Raw genomic sequence first — 23,653 nt, 5'->3', positions numbered from 1 at the left:
ATACATTACATTATCAAATAACATGGTAGAAAAGGACTAACAAGATTTACTAGTAATTTTTTTTTTGGTGTAGATAACTTAATTTTCATAGAGTTATTATGACTCGTTAGAATTTTATTTTTAACAAAATATCGTTCTATGCTTTTTTTTTTAATGGTACTACACTAAATGAATGTAATTTATCCATATTTACCTCACGCACAATAGATGAGGTATTAAAAATTATGAAAGTCCCCTCTACCATGAGATATGGACTCCAATTTTTCGTTAAGCCCGATCACAAATTGTTGAAAATTTAAACATCATCTAGCAAATGTCATATTGAATTTTTAGCTTGATGATACTATTGAGCTTTGACAATGGGGAAGGTATGTTTCATTATTTTCAAAAATTGATCAAAATTGCATTAACCCTTAATATAGGTCATCTTTGTATATTACATATAAACAAAAATATATTTTCTCAAAAAGAGAGAGAGAGAGTTCCATATGAATAAGAGGATTTATATACGAAACTACATGTCGAAAAATGACACGACAGATCGTTAAAACCACGAACCGGCAAGTCGGGTCAAGGAAGAAGTTGCGTGTAGCGAGTCGCGATTGTGAATTCGCCTCTCGAAAATTTCACGGCCAAAGCCCTGAATCCTCTCCTACAAGACTGCAACCTCATCATGTCGACATTCAAGTTCCAGCTTGAACTTCAATTCTTCGGTCCCACATTGATTCTTCGCGCTTAAGCAAATTAAGCTGGTTTACGAGACACCGATTCATTCATACACGGGTTTCTACTGATTTTTCTTCAGATTTATTGCTATTATTTCTCTTCAATTGAAGATGAAGATCAACATCGATAGGGAGGCGCGGAAAGTTGCCGTTGATAATCGAATTCCCCTCCGAAATTACTTCCGGATCGCCGATAATCTCTTAAAACAGGTGATCTTTTTGGAATCGTTATTTTTTATTGTTGTATTTGATTATCGATTCTGAATTGCTTATGATTGATGATTAATTCGAAGCTTTTCTAATTTTCATTTCTTTCTCTATACGGATGTTGAAGTGATTTTCGTTGCAGTTTTCTTTATCGGTGGTTTAAGTATTAGAATTGTGCTTTGTTGTCATGAATATTTTTATCCGTGTCTCTCATTGTTTTTTGATGTAATTGAGTTCGTTTTCTCAAAATGGCAGGCTAATATCTATCGGGAAGAGAATAATGTTGTGGATTTGTTCATTATACTTCTTAGGTTTTCAAGGTAAGGCTCTAGTTGATACTTGAATTTCCATTGCCTAGGGTTGTTGATTCTTTGTGTAGGAGTTCGCTTCTCAACTTGTTCTTATTTTCTCAGCTTGGTTTCTGAAACTATACCACGGCATCGTGATTATCAAGCTTTTTTCCCAAAGGAGAAGATATACTATAAGAAGGTGAGTAAGAAGTGCACATCTCTCTCCTTTTTCATGAATGGTGTACGAATGTTCTGTAAAGTGGTTTCATGTTGTCCTGCCAGAAACTACTGAATGTAGTGGATGAACTTGAGTCCCTGAAGCCTGAATTTGATCGCCGAGTAAATGAACTGGAGAAAGTGTATGGACGACCTCGTCTTCCTCTACCTGATGAGCAGGGAAGTGTTTCAAACAGTTTGCGGCCTTCTCCTAAGGAACAGCCATATGCGAATGGAAATTATTCGTTAATGTTGGATCAAAAGCAGGTATAACCTTAAATTTTTCTAACGAGACTTTCTTTGCTTGTAAATGCAGTTTTAAATGGAAATTCTAGCAATTATTTTGAGTTTCTTTTCCTTCTCTGATTTCTTTCAAATTTTCTCCATGGGCATGTGATTATTATCATGTTACTTGTGATTTAATTTTAGTGATTCGCGTCCTCCCTTCTTCTCTTGATTCTTAGCATGTGAATTCACGTCCCCAATCTTCATGGAGGTATAGTGATGACCGAGGCCAAGTTTCACAATCAAGTTCCTTAAGGCTTGAGAATAAGTTCTCAACAATGTGAGTATACTTCTTTCCCATTTATTACGCACATTTTTATACAAACAAGGGCGTATTAGTAAATATAAATACTTCTCTTGATGATGTAGGGAGATAAATCATTCAATTATTTGTTTCTTATTATAAAAAAATGATTACAGTATTTATGTTCTAGTCCAAGAAAGAAGAGGCCATTTTGTAGTTCAAGTAGTTAGCTAGAGAGTAGAAGATTGAATGGGACTGGCTATAACTTGCATTCTGAACTTAGTTGACCGAAAAAAAAGAAAGTATGTTGATGATGTAAAAGTTCTTCTGCAGCCGTCCTCAAGATTGAATAGAAAGACAGTTTCAGTACAAGGCCTTAAATAATACACTGTCGTAATTTGAATGGGAGCCATAAGAATACAATTCTATGCATACTTATATGGTCACCTGTTTTAATAAACTCGGACAAAGGATCTGATAATTGGTGCTGGAAATATGCAGGTCTCTTAATGTACCGCTTCCCAAACCCGAAACTTTATCTAGACATTCTATTTTGGGACCCAGTGGTCTTCAGGGCCAATGGAAGGGGCCAAGTACAGATAAGGTGAGTTATTGCGTATTCCTTTTTTATATTGTTATCTCTTGTTTCTGCTGATTCCGAAATTCATTAACAGATTAATCCTATTGTTCTGTACAGATTCAATATCCAAGAAATCAGGACTTTACTCCTGAAGATTCAAGGTTAGAGGCGTGTTTAGCTTGTACTATTGTTTGAAAACTTAACATTCTTGTTTTCTATGTTTTGAATATTCTCTTTCCTGATGAAAAACACGTAAAAGATATTAATATTCTCTGCCTTCAAATTCTTTCAGACTGAATCAAAGTGAACATTGTGATCTAGTGGCACACAAAGATAGTGGTTCAGGCGGTGTTATGTCAATGATGGAGTCAGTGCTCTCACTAGATGATGGTAGATGGCCTAATCCCGCAGACATGTCTACTCCTCCATTGATAACAGAAGTAAGGGAGGATCCTTTCCCATTGGTCAAACAACCTTCTCCTCCTCCGGTGCTTGCTAAGGTTCAGCAGGAGTATGCAACAATTCCCCCATCTAAAGTTGCAGATCCAAGGCCTGGAGTGGCAAGGCAATCACAGGATGAGTCTGAATCGTTTCAACGTTTACACATTGTAGGCCTTTTTCATTTTTCTTATATAACTTCAGAAAGCAAACAATTATTCACTACTTCCTATTGCTATATGTAGTGATTCCTTTTGCCATGTCTATGCTGCAAATATGTTTACCTTTCAATATGATATTGGTTACTTTTACTTATTGCTGCAGCCAGTAAAAATGCTTGATGATTTCTTGAGATTGGCTCGGGAAAACACAAATAAGAACCTGGAAACTTGTGGTGTTTTAGCTGGCTCTCTGGTAAGAACAAATTAATGGTTTAATGTAGTTTATTTTTAAAGATTTTCTAATATATTCTCATACTTCATCATATATTTGCAGAAAAACAGGATTTTTTACATATCTACGCTCATAATCCCAAAACAAGAATCAACATCAGATTCCGTAAGAATATAAATACTTTTCAATTGTTTCAAGCTTAAATTAGCCATGTTTTCCATGTTATTGATTTTCACTGCTTTTGAATGTTTAGTTTTCATATGACTGGTGAATGGTGATTGTAGCTTTGAACATGTAAGTTAAAGTAGGCTGTGCATATGTTTGAGTTTCATTTGTTTTATGGTTTGGGCATTTTCTATTACTTTTACCTACACTCCTATGCTACCGGTTCATATATGGTAATAATAGTTGACTTGAGGATTACTTGATTAAGCTTCATTAGTTACGACTGTTACCTTTAATCAATACTGAGAAATCATTTCTTTTTGTAATGTTCAGTGTCAGACGTTGAACGAAGAGGAAATATTTGAAGTTCAAGACAGATTATCACTTTTCCCTCTTGGTTGGATCCATGTAAGCTTGCTGACTCAATATGCAATCAATAGTATGAATCTATGATTATAGAATTGGAGAATGCAGAATTAGAAAACTTGGGATCATTATCTTGATTTCTATTGATGCTTCACAAATAATTTGTTTTTGCATCTACGGTTCATAGTACGCTCGTTACAATTTATGATACGGATAGAAAAGAAAACAAATTACGGTAATGTTCCCTGGCACATAAGAGAAGGTCAATCTAGATAGACATTCTAACCTCTCACCAAAGTTCACTTTCTTTTTTGCTTATGGACAAACCACATTCCACATATAGACTAACATTACACAAGACAATGGAGTATATCCCTCCTTAACTGCCCATACTACCAACAAAATTTCATAACTACCCACCACAGCTCATAACTACCTGAAAGACTAACTTTTTTCCTCCGTCTCTAGTCTTCTTTACAATCCTCTCATCTTTCGCATGATGCTTATCTTCTCACCTTATAGGGTTACTGTAGAAAACTCGTCAACTATATTCAGTCTAAAGATAAAAGCAAAGCATTTCCTTGATAGGATGTTGGACTGCACTTTCTGTCGTTATAAAAAGTGGAGGGAGTGTTGTTATTGTCTTTATATATAATAAGTCTTTGCATTATTTCACTTCAGTTGACTTGCTATGCAATGATGTCTTGGCTGGTATGGGAAGTCTTGTGGGGCTTTTAGATTAAGAGGAAGAATAAAATATTTAGAGAAATGGAGAAAGCAGGTGAAAAAGCTTAAGAGGTAGCTAGGTTTAGCTCCCTCCTTGTGAGTTGTGGGCCAGTCACTAGGCTTTTTTTGAATTATGAGCGAGCTTTGTCTTGGTATTTTTGGATTGGGGTCCTATTCTTTTCAGTTAGAGTTTTGATTTTTTTGTACCTGCTATATTCTTTCCATAAAAGTGCGGTTTCTTAAAAGATAATAATGAATAAAATTTAAAATGCTAAGTACAACAGTGGAATTTAACTTCCGTTATATACTTTCTTGAGAATATATGAATATTTGGTGTTAACGTTTCTATTGGCCGTATTATCCATAGAAGAAACTTCTGTTTTGATTTTTCCTCTTTCTGATTCTTGTTTGATTCTCAGACACACCCATCACAAACCTGTTTCATGTCGTCTGTGGATTTGCACACGCATTACTCGTACCAGGTAAGATAACAATTCTACTCCTTTTTGTTATTCGGAACGGATATATTTTTTTTTGAATGTTCACTCAAAGAACAAGTTTAGTTATTTTCATAACGTTGAAAGTTCCATCATGAAATTGAAGTCCTAACTTGTGAAAACTTTAATCATCTTTGCCGGTTTTCCGGTTTGCATTATTTGTTCTTCCTCTTCTAGTTTCTTTTGCCTCTTCTAAGTTTTTTTTTTTTTTTTTTTTTTTTTTTTTTTTTTTTTTTTTTTTTTTTTTTGCTTCAGATTATGCTACCAGAAGCAATTGCAATTGTCATGGCTCCAACCGATACGTCAAGGTGTGCTTTCCCCCCTCCATTCATTCAACTTTCACTGTTTTTGTTTCTCCAATCTTGTATGTATATCATTAGCTAACAAGTGCCATTGCTATTGCAGTCCATATGGAATATTTCATCTATCCGATCCAGGCGGTGTATCAGTCATCCGAAACTGCCAACAGCGCGGATTTCATCCCCACGAGGAGCCTGACGATGGGAGTCCACTCTATGAACACTGCTCTCATGTTATGATGAATCCAAATGCAAAGTTTGACGTTATCGATCTAAGGTAAGTGTTCGATTGTTGACTATTTAAGGGGAACTTGTATAGCACCCTGGAAATAGATAAAAAAAAAAAAAAAAAAAAAAGACACTTAACACTTCAACAACCGCTATGTAAATTTTGTAATTTGCAAATCCAATTGAGTTACTGCCATTGTTGCGAGACTTCGGGCGGTGGCTATAATAAAGCCTTTTGTTGTGCCGAAGTTCTCTATGATTAAGGTTTCTCTTTGTTGAAAGAATAGCTTCAAGTTATATAATGTACATGATAACTTCATTTCTTTTTCATGTCTTAGAGCTGTTTTTCTTCTTCTTCTTTAGATGATAGATGTAAGCTTTTGTTGTGGACATTATTTGTGATATGATATTATTTTAAGCTTTAAATTTTCCTTTCTATTTTTGTGATTTTTAAAAGTGAATGGATTCCATCTATGATGATCAATATACTTAGGGACCATTTGGTCCCAGGGTTATCAATATTGGGTTGGGTTATGGTAACTCGACCCTTGTTTGGGGAAGGGTTATCATAACCCCTCTTCTCTCTCATTCTTTTTAAACCTTTTTTAACTTCCTATAATCCTATCTCTTCAACTCTTCCATAAAATTATTTTTTTAAACTCTTTTTCCAAACACATGTTATGATAAAACTAGGTTTATCATAACACGAATCCTTCATAATCTAATTCTTCTCCCAAACAGCTCCTTAGATTTTAACATTCAATAGGTTGTATTGATACTTGATTGATGATTTGATGGATCTTTTGGTGAGATCAGTTGAAATGGATATGGGCTCGTTCATATGATATAAATATAGTTCATATGATATAAATATAGAACATAAAGTAAAATAAAATAAAATAATAAGAATGAATTTGTGAACTCTATTGATTTGACACAAAAATAATCCATCCCAAAATCAATTTCCAACTTTTTATGTTTGTGCCTATTAGGCCTCTTATACTTAACTCTTGACATTTTAAAATTTATTTTGGAAATTAACTTTTGAAATAATATTTAATGAAAAGGCTAATGGCTAAGGATTAGGTAAGAATTTATTGTTGCAAAAAAAAAAAAAAAAATAATATTGACATGTGGGAGTATAAGTCTATAAGAGAACGATAGGGTTAATCAATAATGAAATTTGCACTTCAGACCAATGGACAACGTAGCACCACCAAATTTTGACAAGTGTCCATTAGGCTCCACAATTTAGTACCAAAGCATTCCTAAATGGCTAAAGCTTATAGTCCACGATTCCAAAGCCATTTAGCTTAACTAGAATGAAAATAAGAGATAATTGAACAAAAAAAATGTATAACGAGGACCACATTCTAAATATTGTACTTTTTAAAATAAAAAATAGGAACAAAGAGGTGTAATTTTTATTGAAATTCATTTTTACTAGTGAATTGCATGGTAATTAAGTATAAGTGATACAAAGTTTAATGAAATTTTAATAATACCGATAAGTACATGTGAAACAAAGTTTATTGATAATCGTAATGATGTGAGAGTTGAGTTTGCACTGTTGAATATTTTATAACAATTTCGTAGTATGTTTTTCTAGTTTAGTATATATCAAGAGATATTGCGTTATTGAGGTTTTAGAAGCCATGGCCTATGTTTAGAGTTGATTAGCATACGATCAAGTAATTGAAGGTTGTTAATCTACTTAATGTTATATCATTAGATCTATCTGAAGTATTGATCTTTATTGACGAGGGCTAAGGTCTGGAAACAAGATGTGTGGTTGATTCCATCTACCATTATTTGGTGTTGTAACAATGTTTGGATGCACTCTCTTGTGAACTAAGATTTTAGAAGTACAAATTTCTTCTTTTCTTGAATGGTTTAGTTGCTGGTATCTTTTGGTGTGATGCTCTAGCTTGGTGTGATAAATGTAAAAAAGAAGCTGTGTATTTTCATTATTAATATTACTATTTTATAATCTTTTGATATAATAAAGGGACTAGAAAAGCAAAATCAGTAAAAACATGTTTTCTGTTTTTTTTTTTATTATTAATATTCTTTGTCGTTTTCACATTTTTCTTGTCTTTGAACATTTGAAATTGACACTTGTAACCTATAATCTTTGAATTAATAAAGTCTAAATTTTCATCTACTTATGGACTGGTTTTCTAAGAGATTTGGTCGTTGATACATTAGGTTAGTATGGTTGGTGCCAATCCAGTGGCATGACATCACATTCTTGATCGATTGATATTTTGTCAATTTAAACTCATTATTTGAGTTAGGATGTTAGTAAAGTCTTAATGTTATTAAGGTTAAAATATAAGCCGATTCACAAAAGAATATGGACTAATAGCCGACATGTAGGTTGTTTCATAACCTTAGACGACATAGATACACCATAGGATTTAAAGATTTATTTGATTAAACCTAATTCTCAATTGACTAGAGAAATATAAGTTTAGCTCCTTAGCTCTTAGAAGAACTTGTAAAAGTAGATTGGATATGAGCCGTTCTCTATTCATAGTTGACTTTTAATTTAATCCTTGTTGTCATCTACTAAATAGTCTAATATTCAATAAACACTCACACAAACTTACTTATTTTTACTTGACGACTTTGTTTTTGCATTGAATGTATTGTCTTAACAAGAAATGAATTAACTACTAGTTTAAAGGATACGATACTTGGAATACAACCAAGAATTAACATTCTAACAATGTGTAGTTGTATTAGACCTCAATTCATATTATTACTCGTACTTATTTGGTTAAGGGAGTTTTATTTTGTGTCTTTTGCTCCTTTTTCTTTCAAAAGGAAAAAGAAAAAAAAGAAAGATGTTTGAGTGAAAAATTTAAGAATGAATGCTTTTCAATTTTATCATAAAGTTTGTGGATTCCGAATAACTTTAACTCTTTTAACTATAGAATCAGTGTTACATATTTGAAATCCATAAAATTTTCTATAGTTAGGTTAGATATGTTAATAGCTTAATTTAATATCAATTAATTTTTCTTTTACTCTAGAATAATTATAAATCTATTATTACTCGTACTTAATATTAAAGAATTTTAATGTTACAATTCCAAGAAAAGGAATGAAAATATCTTTAATGCTAGTTTTGCATCTGAGGTGGTTTTCTAGTTTTGTTGTTTTTATATAGGGGTTTTAGAAAAAAAAAATGAAATAAAATTAATATAGGTGTTATAAACATGGCATTATCACAAACACAAACACAAACACACACTCATTATTTATTGTTATTTTTTTATATAACAAGTAAGAAGGTAAGAGGTCAAAACTTGGAACTTAAAAAGAAAAAGCTACAAAAATTATATTAATGACTTCTTAACAAATTTAAAAATTGTCTGTTTTCAATGATGCTTTTATCTCACTTGTTTTCATTTGTAAAAAAATTGTAAAAATATAATCATTTTTTAAATGTCTTGTTATATTGACAAAAACAAAAAAAATATGATCATTGTTCTCTGTTTAAGAAAAAAGTTAATTTATATCATGGAACTTTGCAAGTTAATATCAGTAAAAATTTAAATTAATAATGCCAATTGATTGATGAATCCATGAATCCCTAGATCGAAGTTTGGTAGGTAAAAAAAGTACTCAATTACTGTTTGGTTCATCAATAATTAAGGAGGTTTATTATTTTGTTCACATTAACTCACATTTTTCGCTTTGATATTCATGTCAACTCCCTCGGTTACTTTATTGTATAGTAATTCCCAACTAACGAATTTTGATTTTATTGATTTGTAGTATAAGCGTTAGATCTCTAAATTTTATCCTTGATTGTTTTCCTTTGAATGCATAAGAGCTTTACTATTCAGGCTAGTCGAACAATTTGGATTGACCTTTAACTTGTTGATAAGCTTGGAATAGCCTTTAGCTCATGCTCATCAACCTGTATCGATCTTTGGAGTTTGACTTCCAAAGCTTTAGAGAATCTTATGACTTCGGTCTTTAAAACTTGAGAGTTACAATTTTCAACTACTCCATTTCTTCCCAAAATGAATAGTAAGGCTTCTCTTTATAGAGTTTTCATAGGCTTAGTGAACTTTAGTTTGGTTAGTCATGTACCTGACCTTATAAATTGTCTTTTGAAATTGGTTGATGACGAAATTAAACCTATTTTTAGGCACAATTGAAAGTGAAAATATACATATTTAACTAAATCACATCATTTAAATTGATCAAAAGGTCAACGACATCATTTAAATCCATTGACTTTGCCCTCAATTTTAATTTGAGACACATGTTGATATTTAATGACCTCCAAAATTTATAATTTTGTCATTAATTAAAAAAACCGCGGACAACATGTGGTTGAAAATTATCTTACTCAACAAAAAACGCACTCTCGAACTTCCATGAACACCAAAAGGGCAAAACTTTCCAATAATAAACTTTTTTTTTTTTTTTTTATAAAAAGTAATACATAGAGGCTGAGGTACGGTGTATACAATTTAACCACAAATCGAAAATGAATTTGATTGTTTTAAGATCAAGCGGATAGTTTTGTTCCCCGATAGGTTGAAGTTTCGTTTCTATAAAATTAATTGTGTCGGTCGGTTCTCTAAAAAAAACTGAGAAACCAATCTACCGTAAGATTTGTATGATTCATGTAATCAACTATTTCCAGAAAACAATTCATAAACAATCTAATACGAAAATGTAACCATTTTTGTTACATGAAAGGTAAGCATTGTGCAGTACAATGAAAATGCATTACTATTAATCCATTAAAAAGAAGTTAGAAACATGTTTTTGAAAAATTAAAAAAAGAAAAAAAGAAAAAGAAAGAGTTTGAAAACCGATCAAACCGATGGTCGGTCTTGTTTAACAAAATTTCAAATCGGCTTTAAAATATCCCAGACCGGCTGGTCGATTTTCTACACCGGTTTTCTCGAGAAACCGATAACAACAGATCGAACATATCTCTAAAGTCCAATTGGAATTAAATTAAAATAGAAGGGGCAAATTTGACCTCCGGAATTTATAGGTTCTCTCCCACAGCTTCAGTGGCGCACGGCTCAAATAAAGAAAAACTTATTTATACATATAAAAAGGTAGGCTTATAGGATCATAGACTCATAGCGTAGCCATTTTCATTGCTCAAGCTTATTCGTACAGCGGTACTCCCATCCCGTCTCTGCCATTCACGAGCATTTCCACTATTTTACAGAGAGAGAATTTAGAGAGAGAGAGAGAGAGAGAGAGAAAGAGAGTTGTTCCATTAATGCGGCTTGTGAAGGAAGATGAAGGCGGAGTCTATGTAAGGCGTTTGAGAGAAAGTTTTGTCGTTCTCCATTGAGGCAGTGTATTTTTATTTAAGAGAATGGGGAGAACGCCGTGTTGTGAGAAAGAAGGACTTAGAAGAGGCCGTTGGACGGCGGAGGAAGACGATAAACTCAAAAAGTATATCGAAGCGAACGGCGAAGGTTCGTGGAGATCCTTGCCAAAGAATGCTGGTGAGATTAATTTTGATTTTGAATTTTTTGTGCGATTAAGTGCTGCGATTTTTCTGGTTTTATCGGAGATTATGAATTTTTCTGACTTGTTGCTTCTTCTAGTTCTAACTTAGATTATCAATTGTTTTGAAATTATTTCTTCTAGTTTATGTATCTGAGATTATGAATTGATGTGAAGTGTGTGTGAAAATCTAAGGCTGTTGAGGTTATGTATTTTTTCTGGATTTTTGCTTCTTCTAGTTCTGACTTAGATTATGAACTGATCTGAAATTTTTCCTTCTAGTTCTATGTATCTGAGATTATGAATTGATGTGAAGGTGTGTGTGTGAAAATCTAGGGCTGTTGAGGTGCGGAAAAAGTTGCAGGTTGAGATGGATTAATTACTTGAGAACAGACTTGAAGAGAGGAAATATCACTCCTCAAGAAGACGAAACTATTCTCAAATTGCATACGACTCTTGGAAATCGGTCAGTCTCTCTCTCTCTCTCTCTCTCTCATACACACACAGTATAGAAATATTCGTGCAGCTCTCTTCGTGATTCTTTTCTAAATAATTATACTCCTCGATTTATAATTATCGGCGAATAGATCGTTAAGGTTTAATTGAAGTATTAATATTGAGTAGACGACATTTGTATTCGTGAATCGCCGTTTGATTCTTCGCAACAGACATTTTGCTTTGTTGAGTCTGCATCGTTCTCTTCTTGATCATTCACAGAACTTTTTAATTTCATTTTCTATTTTCTCTTGTGCATACATTTTTTCCACTTCTGATTTTCATTTCAACCTTTACGACTGATTTCTGCTTTCTTTTTCTTGCTTACGTCGTTATTTGCCCGACGATCATTATAATCATTCTTTTGGAATATTCGAACCTTTTATTATAAATTTATTTTATACTTTTCCTTCTTTTGAGATCTTCATTTGAAGCTAATTCACTGACCTCTGCTTTGTCGTTCTTGTCAACATCGTTCTCGTCTTTTTGATCATCATCATCAGTTTTATTTTGGCGCATTCGATTTATTTATTTATTTTTGCAATTTTCTTTCCATTAGAGATTTTCTGATATTATTTAAAATTTTTCTAAAATGTTATCATTTGATTGTATATAGATCAATCTATTCGTTCGTAATTTCTCATAGTCTCCTTGTGAAGTTTGACGAAATTCATCTGAGAATTATAAGATGAATTCATAAAAATGAATTTCCTCTAAAATAATGGAAATCAAAGAAAATTTTATGGAGATTCCAAACTAAAAAACGAAAAAAATGATAAAAAAAATACCAAAAAGAGATGCGACTATAGAAATGTACAGTTATCTGGATTAAATTGAAAGTATGTAATAAAATTATACATTAATTTTTTTATAGATTATTTTGTCTACTTAATAATTAAATTCTCTTAATTTACTTTTTTAAAAAAGCCGAAATTGATCATTCAAATACTTTAAAACTTTACAAATTGCCTACTGTTCGATAGTATGTTAATTCTATTTATTTCTTTGTTTTTCAAATTCTTTCGTAAATCTTAGAACGAGTCTTATTTTTAACTTTTTCTCTATTAACCTTCACTATATAAATTTAAAAATATGTCTATTTTTTTCTTCAATGAAAAATAGTATTGTTATTAGTTTACAAAGTTCACCAGAGTTTTCTTCAACACTATACTAGTTGGCTTAGTTTGAGATTTATTAGTACAAATTAACTAAAGTAGGAAATAAAATTGTATTTCATTTTTGTTTGAATAACAGCGTAATTAGTTTGTGGATTTTTTTTAGGTTCCGTTTATTTGATTTCTAAAATTTCAAAAGTTTCAAGAGAATTCTGTAAAAACTTCCAATTATTTCCATTGTTGTGTGATAGATTCTAGAAAATAGTCGATCTAAGAATCATTTTTTTGTTTTTAACTTTTAATTTTCGACTTTTTATTTTAATGAATGTGTTGTTCTATTTTTAAAAAAATTGAAATTAAAAGAATAAATTCGGAAATTTATAAGTTTAGGGGTTAGAATATGTAAGTTAAATTTTTTAAAAAATTCAACCTAAGTTTAAGGGTTGAATTTGTAATTTTATATATTTTTCTTTTTCAAAAACTTTTTGCTTTCAATTTTTTTGTGAATTAATTAGTGTCATCTTTTCAGACTTTCATAATAAAAGTCTGACATTATTGATAATGATAATAGAAATTACTTTATTAAAAAGGGACAGAAACACGTGTAACACATTTTGCATGTAATGCCATTGATTTTGGGCTCACGGGCCTTAAAGCTTGAAAGAAGGCATCACTTTCATGTTCTTTCCACTTCCGTGTCCCACCATACTCCTTTAACTAACATGTCATTAAATAAGACTTTGAAGAAACTATCTTTTAGTCTTCTAGATTATAAAATAGATGTCTCAAGTTTTCAAAAGGTATGTGTTTATAATAAGTTTAACTTGTTCTAAAAGTATTTTTTAAAATGTTTTAAAAATAAATATATAAATTTAAGATGTAATATAATTATCTAAAATAAAAGTTTAAAATTACATACAGGATCTTTAAACTAATTTTTCAAATTTAAGATGTAATATAATTATCTAAAATAAAAGTTTAAAGTTACATACAGGATCTTTAAACTTATTTTTAAAGCTCAGGAACTATAGTAAAGTATATTTTAAAAAATTAAGAACGAGACGAATAGTCTACTAAAAAGGTAACGTTTTCTAAAAAGATTTATATTCATTTGTAAGCATTACATTTTTTATTTTTATTTTTAAGTATTAAATATATTTTCTTTTTGTGTTTTATAATAAATTTTAATTTTTTATATATAATGATTGGATTTTAGTCAAATATGCAGAAAAAAACAACTTTTTAAAAGTATTTTTTAGTTTTCAAATAACCGAAATATAGACAAAAAGAATGGAAATAAAAGTAATATCAATAAATGAAAGTTAATGAACACATCTCTAATTTTAATAGGGTAATTATATAAGGTAGCAATTTTTAGAATAATTATTAAGTATGTATCAATATTTTAAAAAGATCGTAAATATAGCAAAATCTATCAGTGATACTTTTATAGTTGATAGACTCTAATGGTTTATTAGACCAACATTTGTTATATGGTCTATCATCGATAGATTTCTATATACTTAATTATTTATAATTTTTTAAAAATATTAATATACTTAATTATTTTGAATATAATTACTACATTTGCAACTATCTCATTCTAATATTCATTGAAGAGCTTATTAATTACTATTGGTATTTTTGTATTATTTTCAATTCTCCACACGTGTGGCCATTTAGTGCATAGCTCATTCATGGATGCCAGCTAGTTAAAGAGTATTGGGACATTGAATTTATTTTCTTTATAAATTTTGAGTTCTATAATCCATTTTTTTAAAAAAATATATTTTTGAATTTACAATTTGAGAGTCCTAACTTTTAGCATTCATATAATTTGACTTTCCTTTGATTCACTAAAGACCTATTGATAAAATGTATGTTTGAAAACGGATTTTAGATGGTTGAAATCACTTTAAATTATGGAGGATTTAGTATTGGATAACCCTCAACTATATCATATATATATATATATATATATATATATATTATAATGACATTAAATGGAAATTAGTGATTGATTAAGGGGTAAATCACTTTTTTAATTTCCTTTGAACTTGGATTCAAAGTTCCATCCTGACATGTTAATACTTCGAATCTAATTATTATACTGATCTTTGATTTAAACAATAATATAATTATAAAAAATAACTTAGAAAACATATGTAATTAACTAAGGATATTTTCTAATATAGTAAGATAAATCAAAATATTGATGGTGTTTTGCTTCTATCTTTATCATATATATATATATATAATCTAAAATTTTACTTTATTTTGTAAATATTTTCTAAAAGCTATTTCTAAAAATAGAGCATTTTTTGGGTCAACTGATTGTTTATTGTATTTATTTTATATATTGTATAGGACACTATAACCCATGTGAGCTTGGAACAGAGATAGTGTGTTAACCCTTCTCTCGCACCCAATTTTGGGTTGAACTTCGGCTCAAAATGTCTTAAGTTAAATTTGAGCTGAAGTGGGGTTTGGAAAATGTCATAATACCACTACTATTTTATGAGGTTTTCTTTTTAAAATTCTATAATTTGAACCCAATAACTTATAAATTTTTATTTAAACATAGGTATTGAAAGATAAGATTTCACAATAAAACAAAGTAAGTTCGGACGAGGTAGAAACTGAAAATCATATACCGCAAAGACAAATTTTCTAGAGTTTTCTCTGTTGCTTTCAGGGGTTGAGCCTTTAAATTTATAGCAGCGGTAGAAGTTACCGATTACCACTAATAATTCAACATTTGCTTCCTTAGTCAAAGTTACGAATAGTTGTTGGAGACAGTTCAAAATATAATAATTAGATTCAATTATAACAACATTTTAAAAATTTGTAAATATAAAAAAATTTGTAGAATATTAATGATAGGAGTTGATCATCATAGACCACAAAAAATTTAACGATAGATGTTTATAGATTTTGCTATATCTTTTTTAAATGTTGCTATATATTTGTGATTATTATTCATAAAATTGTTATCCATTTTAATTATTATCGTAGATAGGAAGGTTTGCGAGTGATATTTTGCAAATTTTGCAATTTTGAATAGTTGAATTCTTTTGAAAATAATATAATAGTCTAGAAAAATATTCTGAGAAGACTTTCAACGCTCAAGAAAAGTAGTTTACGTGGATAACATCTATGATTTAATGCAACGATCTCATTTGAGGAAGAAAAATATCTTTCAAAATGTTTGATTTTAAAATGTTCATTTTGTTTCTTTTCTCCCCCTATTTTGGTCCCTTGAATTAAACCATCCTTCTTTATTTATTTTATAAATAAATAAGCTTTTATAATAGTAGTTATTATAGTCTTAAGATATAATCCAATTATGAAGGGTAATTTGGAGCAAAATCTCTGTAATTACAATAATTATCTGTTACAACAAATACTATTTAAAAATCCTAATAGCTATAATTTCAAAGCCTCTTGTATGGGTATTTACTATTTGCTATAATTTTTTAATATTTTACATTTATCAATTTTTTATTCTTTACTAGGGTAAGGTGTTTTACCATTTTCATATCAAACTAAAACAATTTACACATCAAACACATATTGTTCTAACCCAATTTAAAATGAATTTATGCCATAAATACAATATGATCTTATAGTTTGGGCTTGTCTAGATTATAATTATATGCTATTGAGGTGTATCCCATTTTAGTTTCAGAAAGTCAAGAAAATACTATCAACCGATGAGATGAAACATAAATGGATAGATGTTTTACATATCGTATTGAAAATGATCTTTTTGTAGTTTACTATAATAGCCTCTTTAAAAAGAGATGGAACTTTCTATATATATATAAATAGTTTTTAAAATATCTGTTTTTCTTTTTTAATGATTATTGTCTTTTTTGGATCGTTTTGCCTCGGTAAATTGTGTGTATTTTGGTGAAGGTTATTATTCATTGTTTTGAGAAAAATTGTTTTAAATCACGAAACTTACATAAAATATCTAAAATATTATTTGGGTATGTTGATAAAAAGTAAAATTTTGTTACATTTGTGAGTAGTTTAGTGCATTAGGTTTAAAAACGTCTCTTACTATTATCATTAAAATCCTTTTTGCCTTAATTTGTGTGGTCATTCATTTGTGTGTTTGTACTGTAGGTGGTCAATAATTGCAGGACATTTACCCGGACGAACAGATAACGAAATAAAAAACTACTGGAATTCACATTTGAGTAAGAAAATCTATAGCGACACCAAAAAAGATTCTCCCCAAGAATCAACAATTCCAAAGCGAGGTCGACCAAACAACAAACAACAAACGATTATAGCAAAGAAGAACAAGAAGAAGACAATACCAAATGAAGAAAGTTGCCAATCTAATTCTATACCCGAAACCACCACCAACAACAAGCCTAAAGAACAGGAAGAGCATGCTACCACCAGCAGCAGTTCAGAAAAGGAACCAAATAGAAATGACCATAATAATAAGAAGAATAATAATAATTCAACAACAAAGGATCCAAAAATAGAGGAAGAACATTGGGAATTTACGACGGATGATGGCGAGAAAGTAGAAAACGAGGTGATAAGTACAATTATAGAGAGTGGGGAATGGTTTTATTCTTCTTGGCCTTCTTCAAACTTTAATAATGAATGGATGAATTGGGACTGGGAAAGTGATGGGGTTTTAGGTCAGAATGTACAAGAGCCATCGTCTTGGTTTTGGGCTAATAATAATGATGATAATAATACTAATGGAGAAGGAGAAGAAGAATGTCGTTGAAAAAAGTTGCCTCTTTTTTTTCTTTCGAAGGAAATTTCTATAGGCCGTTTACAGCCTATAGAAATTTGGTGATTTACCAAATTTGATGTAATAAGGTCTAATATTATACTTCTACTGAGAAATGAATGGGACTTTATTTTTTCTACTTGAAAGTGACCGACGTCCTTGTATTTAATAGAGCCAAAGATTCTCCATAGGGGGCTAGTTGAGAACCACAGCCAACTTTTATGACCTACCATAGTTCTAGTTTCTAGTGGAATGGGGAGTTGTGTACTCCATGAGATTATAAAGTCTGGAAAGTTGAATTTCTGATATGAAGTTAGTATTAATTCTCTTTTAAATAACGAGACTCACAAACTCTTTTGGAACGAACTCCACTTCTCTCATTTCCTTCGGCCAAAGACTCCCTTGATGGACTCTTTGAAGCCAGAAATCATTTTTCTTTTATTAAAAATGATTAATAAGTCAAAAGGATTGTTGATGGCAATTGACAAGTTTCTTTTGGGTTTCAAAGCTTCTTGGGCCTAACTTGGAGTGTAGTTAATAACCTACTTGCTTCATCTTGAATGAAAGCAAGAGAATCAACTATCCCTAGTTGCTAAAAAGAACCAAATTTGATGGCTTATTAAGAGGCCACCACCTCCAAATGATGTTGGTCCTATGAATCAACCAAAAATCTTGCAGTAAATTTAGATTTTTTTGTTGATGCTCTTAGCACTGTCCCCTCACTTTGTAGAATTTTATAAGGTCCAAAAATAAATATCAACATTGATCGTAAAGGAATCAATGTTAATAAATATATGAACATAGGAACTTACGCTCTTATACTAAAAGGCTTAAGCTCTTCGGTTTACTAATAAATTAACAGATTTCATCTGCAAAATGAGGACAGGGGAAAGAGCATATGTATTGTTTCCCAACTAAAAAGAAACGAAAATAACATATGAAATTGGAGTAACCTGTGCTCTAGAAAAAGTACCAATAATGATGGCTGGATAAGTATACAAAGGACGGTTCATTCTACTTCCCTATATTTGTGCTTGTGTTAAAGAGTTTAACTTAGCGAAAATCGCATTCGAGCACAACCTTGAATGATGATGATATAATAATTTGAATTCCAAAAACTGAAATATACTTCACACGATACAATTTAATTTGGATGAGGAAAGTGAATACCTGGAAAATATGGTTGGTTGGTTGGTTGGCTGGCTCTTTTAAGGAGTCACAATATCAGCAAGCACTTCTTCAACTAAAGAATCCAGAATTTGAGTCTCGATTTCGTTTCCTATTGTAAAAGCATCGACTTCAAAGTACATCCATCTACCGTACCAGCAACTCATGTCCTTATCGACCAGTTCGTCGACCATACAATCCCCCATTCCTCTCCAATCTGAAACCTCCTTCCAAATCTCTTTGGCTAGCAGTTCTTTTCTTCTCAAAACTCCCACTCCTTTCTCCCACATTTTATACCCTCCACCCACATATTGTCTACATCTTAAGTCCAAACATTCACAAACGCAATCAAATAATGCCTTCCGTCTCAGCCGGGATTCACCAGGGCTTCGATCCGATCCTTTGTTTTGATTCTCTAATATATTGAATAGGTAAGGGTTTATAACTTCATGAGAACGCCCCAATACGTAGTCTTTAAACATCAACTCCACATCGCAGAGTATATCCTTTATGTATTCTACTTCCCATTCGATGCGTACTTTTGTACCTCTCGAGATAGATGAACCAGTGAACTTACTTGTTGGAGTTTCATCGGTTATCGAGGTTGCAGAATCTAGTAACTCTGTATCAACTTCCACCCGATTGAACTTAGAGAAACCTATGCCAATAACGTCCTGGCCTTGGACTGAAGAGCAAAGCCCGTTACCTATAAATTGGAATACTTAAGACTCTGTAACTTAAGAATGAAGAGTAATGCAAGTAAGAGTAAATTCTACCTTCTCTGCTGTTACTATCTGATGAGTCACAGCTTTCTGAAGAAAAGGAATGTTCAAGAATGGAGACGGGACTCGGGTGTCGAACTTTAAGGGACTGCCCAGCATCAGGATCATTACTGTTACTACTACACTCTTCAATCCCACGTACTAACTGAAGACACCGACATTTCGAAACATATAGATGAGCTTTAGCATATTAAGGACATTTTAAGTAATACCTAGTTAACTACTAAAATGGAAACTCAAGCTAATTGCACATGATCTCTGAGGGCACTAAAAGAAAAAAAAAGTGGCATTGAATGAAATTAACAGATGTATCTTAAAAAGTAGAGTACACATACCGAGGATTCGTGCTTTAATCCTTGTGATGAAGAATCAGTTGAAGAGCAATCAAAACTCTCTTGGCCAACCAGCTTGCTGCAAACGGAACTGTGTTGGTTATTCTCATTCGGCTCTGATGACATTGTATCGAATGTATCAAGTGAGGGTGAAAGATGATCATAAGTTGACAAACAAGAACTCTCAGATCCTCCAACAATAGATCCGAGGCTAGGAGACTCGACCTTATCAATTAATTCTCTTAGCTTCTGCTCTAAAAGTGCACTCAAGGCATTTTCTCCAATAGCATTGCATTCTATTGAGGATGACTTCAAACCATCTAATCCAGAGGTGTCAGATCCAGGCACCTTCCTTGTCAGTGGTGTAGTAAATGTAAAAGAAACAACATCTGTACCCTTTTTTCTGCAGTCTTGAGCCAAAGTACTAGACGATCTGTCAACGATTTTATTTGAATGAACTGACATCTGGATTTTGTCAGTTAACATATTATCCGTTGCCTGTTTCTTGTCAAACCGTTGTTCCCTATCTATTGACCGTTTCTTCCTACGAAGATTCTTTGTATTAGAATGCAAGACTTCCTTTTCCCTGTCAGATATTTCTAAACTTGATTTCCTAGCACCAGCTTTTGAGCCAACGACAACTCTTCCTGTATTTCTTCGATGTCCTAAAGACGAATCTCCAGTTAGTGGTTTCTTGCCCTCAGAGTTGGAAATTGAGTTCTTTGATGCTAATTTTGCCCTGTCAACGTTGCTGTTTTGTTTCTGGTTGTTCTGCTTGAGTGGCTGGTTATAAGAACCATTGGTAACAGAGGATTGCACATGCAAATTTTTCCTAGTGCTTGCCGGCGTCTTAAAGGGCTGGCTTGACTTGGCCTCAGTGTGTTGTTTCTGGCCAGTAAAATTTCTATGGCTATCGGTATTCACATTCTCTCTCTTTTGTACATTAACTTTTGCTTGTATTGCAAGTGATATGGATTTTCCTTTGTTCTTAGAACCATATTCCACATCAGGTAAAACCTTGAATGATGATGAATCTTGAGATCCATCCCAGCTTTTGTTCATAGACTGTCCCTTCAAAAGCCTGGAAGCATTTGATTCAATAGGCTTTCTAGAAGTTTCAAGAAACCTGGTTGATTTATGAGATGCTTCTGCTTTCTCTTTTAATTCTTTGACCTTCAAGCCAACTGAAGAGGACCTAACTGGAGGCAGTTTTTGTGGTATATCTATCTTTTCTTTTGGACCTTGAAATTTCAAGGGTGCTGAAGATCCAATCAGTGAGATCCTACTCTTGGTAGTTGCTGAAGGTCCAGGATCTATTATTTTCGCAGCAGCTTCCATTATGTGAGCAGCATTTTTACTCGGTATGAAAGCAGGACTCTTAATAGGGGACAAAAGCTTATGATGAGTAATTGGAATTGATTTTGCTGATTTAGGAGGGAGGATTTCTGTTTGGAACTTCTCTATTGGCCTGCTCAGTATCTTCTGAGGTTTTGGTTCTGAAGGTTTCTTGGCAGGGGCAGGTGCTCGATCATCAACTTGATCAAGCAAATTACCAGAGAACATGATTTGGCAGTCATGGCGGTAATTGAAACTTCCCCCATGACTGTGAGCCTCTTGAAGAGATTGAGTATCAAATGCTGGGGCAAAGTAGGAGTCTGAAAAATGGGATGACGGTAGCGAATCTAATCCCATAAGCCTAGCAACTACCCCGGGGACTTTAACACCGCATCCTTCATCTTCTGTCACAGACGAAGAACAGCTATAATCACTGCTTCCTTTAATACTTTGTCTTCCTCCGCATTCATCCAAATCTATCTGGAAATATTCGAAGGAATCAACCAAAAATCTAGAGAAATGGAAAAGAAATCGAAATACAAACGTTGTTCCACTCACCAGATGAACCTGTGTCAGTGGCGAGTTACCAGCACTTCTATTCCCTTGTCTAGAACGCTCTGTGGATAGAAGCAAAAACGTAGTTTAAAGACAATATAATATATATACAAGTGAGAGAACACAATCGCGAGAAAAAAATTTCTGCGTACTCTACACCTGAGAAATTGAGATTGTACCTTGTACGTCCGGTTTGCTAGAGAACAATTTCTTTCGAGATTTAGCAGTCCAATCAAACAACTGAAAAAATCCTCCAACATAACTTCCTCCACTTTTCAAACCTTCTTTCTCAACTCCCATTTTCTTATATGAAAACAGAGGTCATTCAACAGATACGGGGAAAAGAAACAAGATAGGAAAAAGTATTCGACGGTTCCATCCACCTATCCATCTGCATCTACATCTGCAAGCTGTTTATTTCTGAATGAATTAGCATACGAAGTTGTGATTCAGTGCATCAACTGTCAGAGTTAAACCATTCCAAAAGTTCAGTAGGCTTAGCCTTTCAAATAATCCACATACACATGACTAAAATGAAGTCAAAGATGAGATAAATCGGGAGCATAAGGTGCCCCGTTTTTCTTGATATATGGTTATTAAGACATAATATTAACATCTCAACAAACCACGATATTCTAAATCCGAAATTGACGGGAACTGACATCGACTTAATCATTTTCAAACTCTTCTAACCACATTTTTGAAAGGATAAGCATCCGTAAATTAACAAGAAAATGAAAGAACGCAGAAAACAAATAGAAAGCCACCGACGTAACTCAAGGCAAACTACAAAGCCATTTAATCGAATAAGTCTTCTATTTCTTGTTACAGTTTACAGAGTTGACCTAAAATACAGCTGAATAGGAGAAACCAAAGAATAAGATTCTAGAATCCGAAAATTAACTAAGAAGATTTAGAAATAAAAACCTAAAGATAGACAGATCAGTAAAGCATTGCGTTCTTCTTCTAGTCACTATCTCTTTCTTTCTCCTTAGAAATGCTTGTTGCCTAATACATTCATCGATTTACACAACGATTACATTCATTCAAACTACAAACTCACAGATTCTTAACATCCGATAAATCATTTCAATCTTCCTGTAACTAAGACTTGAAGAAAACTAAACAGTCCGAAAAATTCATAGGCAAAACAAGGAATGCCGAAAACAAATAGAAAATTATCAACAAACTGAAGGTAAACAACTAAACGAGCGAATCGATCAACTTAGCTATCTAGTGTCTTGTTTTTGTTCACAGAATTACTCTAAACTAGAGTAAAATCACAGGAATCGAACAATGAGAATCAAAAATACGAAAATTAAACAAGAATATTTTAAAGCAAACCTTACATTTCTAAGTAGCCAAAATCAAAAAACCTTCGCGCTCTTCTTCAAGTTATTATCTCTTTCTTTCACCTCAAAATGCACTTCAATCGATTACGATTCTCAGAGATTTGCAAGTCGGAAAAAATGGAGAATGATCGGCTACTATCGAGAGAGAGAGAGAGAGAGAGAGAGAGAGAGAGGGAGAGAGAGAGAGAACAGGCGAAAGCTCTCTTAATTGCTACTACAGACGCACAGCGGAAGTGGGTCTCCAAAGTAATGAATCGGATAGAATGAGAACGTTATTTTTGTTTTCGTTCTTTTGTTTTTCGTCCCTATACTTTCATTTTTAAAAAGATATTCAAAAATTTTAATCTACGTTCTTTAAATAAATTTAAATCAAACCTAACTTTTATTATTCTTATTTATTTTTGTAAAGATATTAGATTAATATATAATATTAAAAAATTAAATCAATAAAAATACTATATCAATTGAGCTATATTGGTTGACAATTTACTAGTAATAACATATGAAATATTTTATAATAAAAACCATAATACATAGATATTTCTTTGATATTGTAGGTAGTTTTCTCCTTTAAAACATTTTTTTTAATCCTTAACAAAT

General features: G+C 32.1%; 3 protein-coding genes across 4 annotated transcripts; 2 read left to right on the top strand and 1 right to left on the bottom strand.

Moving 5' to 3' along the window:
- Positions 1-498: 498 nt before the first annotated feature.
- On the top strand, positions 499-5,989 carry LOC103497805 (AMSH-like ubiquitin thioesterase 3). Its single transcript, XM_008460158.3, has 14 exons — positions 499-935; positions 1,188-1,252; positions 1,346-1,421; positions 1,505-1,705; positions 1,903-2,003; positions 2,469-2,571; positions 2,665-2,708; positions 2,840-3,155; positions 3,310-3,399; positions 3,481-3,543; positions 3,877-3,951; positions 5,055-5,117; positions 5,388-5,440; positions 5,538-5,989. The coding sequence occupies exons 1-14, from the start codon at positions 837-839 to the stop codon at positions 5,710-5,712; spliced, it is 1,524 nt and encodes a 507-aa protein (XP_008458380.2). The 5' UTR covers positions 499-836; the 3' UTR covers positions 5,713-5,989.
- Positions 5,990-10,666: 4,677 nt separating this feature from the next.
- On the top strand, positions 10,667-17,669 carry LOC103497807 (transcription factor MYB8-like). Its single transcript, XM_008460160.3, has 3 exons — positions 10,667-11,157; positions 11,495-11,624; positions 16,900-17,669. The coding sequence occupies exons 1-3, from the start codon at positions 11,025-11,027 to the stop codon at positions 17,522-17,524; spliced, it is 888 nt and encodes a 295-aa protein (XP_008458382.2). The 5' UTR covers positions 10,667-11,024; the 3' UTR covers positions 17,525-17,669.
- A 742-nt stretch (positions 17,670-18,411) lies between these two features.
- Positions 18,412-23,293, bottom strand: LOC103497806 (uncharacterized). 2 transcript variants are annotated; one of them, XM_017046804.2, is made up of 6 exons: positions 23,051-23,293; positions 21,881-22,162; positions 21,705-21,763; positions 19,815-21,626; positions 19,474-19,624; positions 18,412-19,403 (listed from the first exon to the last, which is right to left on the bottom strand). In XM_017046804.2, the coding sequence occupies exons 2-6, from the start codon at positions 21,999-22,001 to the stop codon at positions 18,739-18,741; spliced, it is 2,808 nt and encodes a 935-aa protein (XP_016902293.2). In that variant the 5' UTR covers positions 22,002-22,162; positions 23,051-23,293; the 3' UTR covers positions 18,412-18,738. The 2 variants fall into 2 exon arrangements, with proteins under 2 accessions (XP_016902293.2, XP_050947848.1); XM_051091891.1 differs by lacking the exon at positions 23,051-23,293 and having other exon boundaries at positions 21,881-22,279.
- Between the last annotated feature and the right edge of the window lie 360 nt (positions 23,294-23,653).

This window comes from Cucumis melo, chromosome 11 (genome assembly GCF_025177605.1).
Source record: "Cucumis melo cultivar AY chromosome 11, USDA_Cmelo_AY_1.0, whole genome shotgun sequence".
Classification (NCBI taxonomy): domain Eukaryota; kingdom Viridiplantae; phylum Streptophyta; class Magnoliopsida; order Cucurbitales; family Cucurbitaceae; genus Cucumis; species Cucumis melo.
Note: the sequence above shows the minus strand (reverse complement) of the source record. Positions and strands in the feature narration are given on the sequence as shown.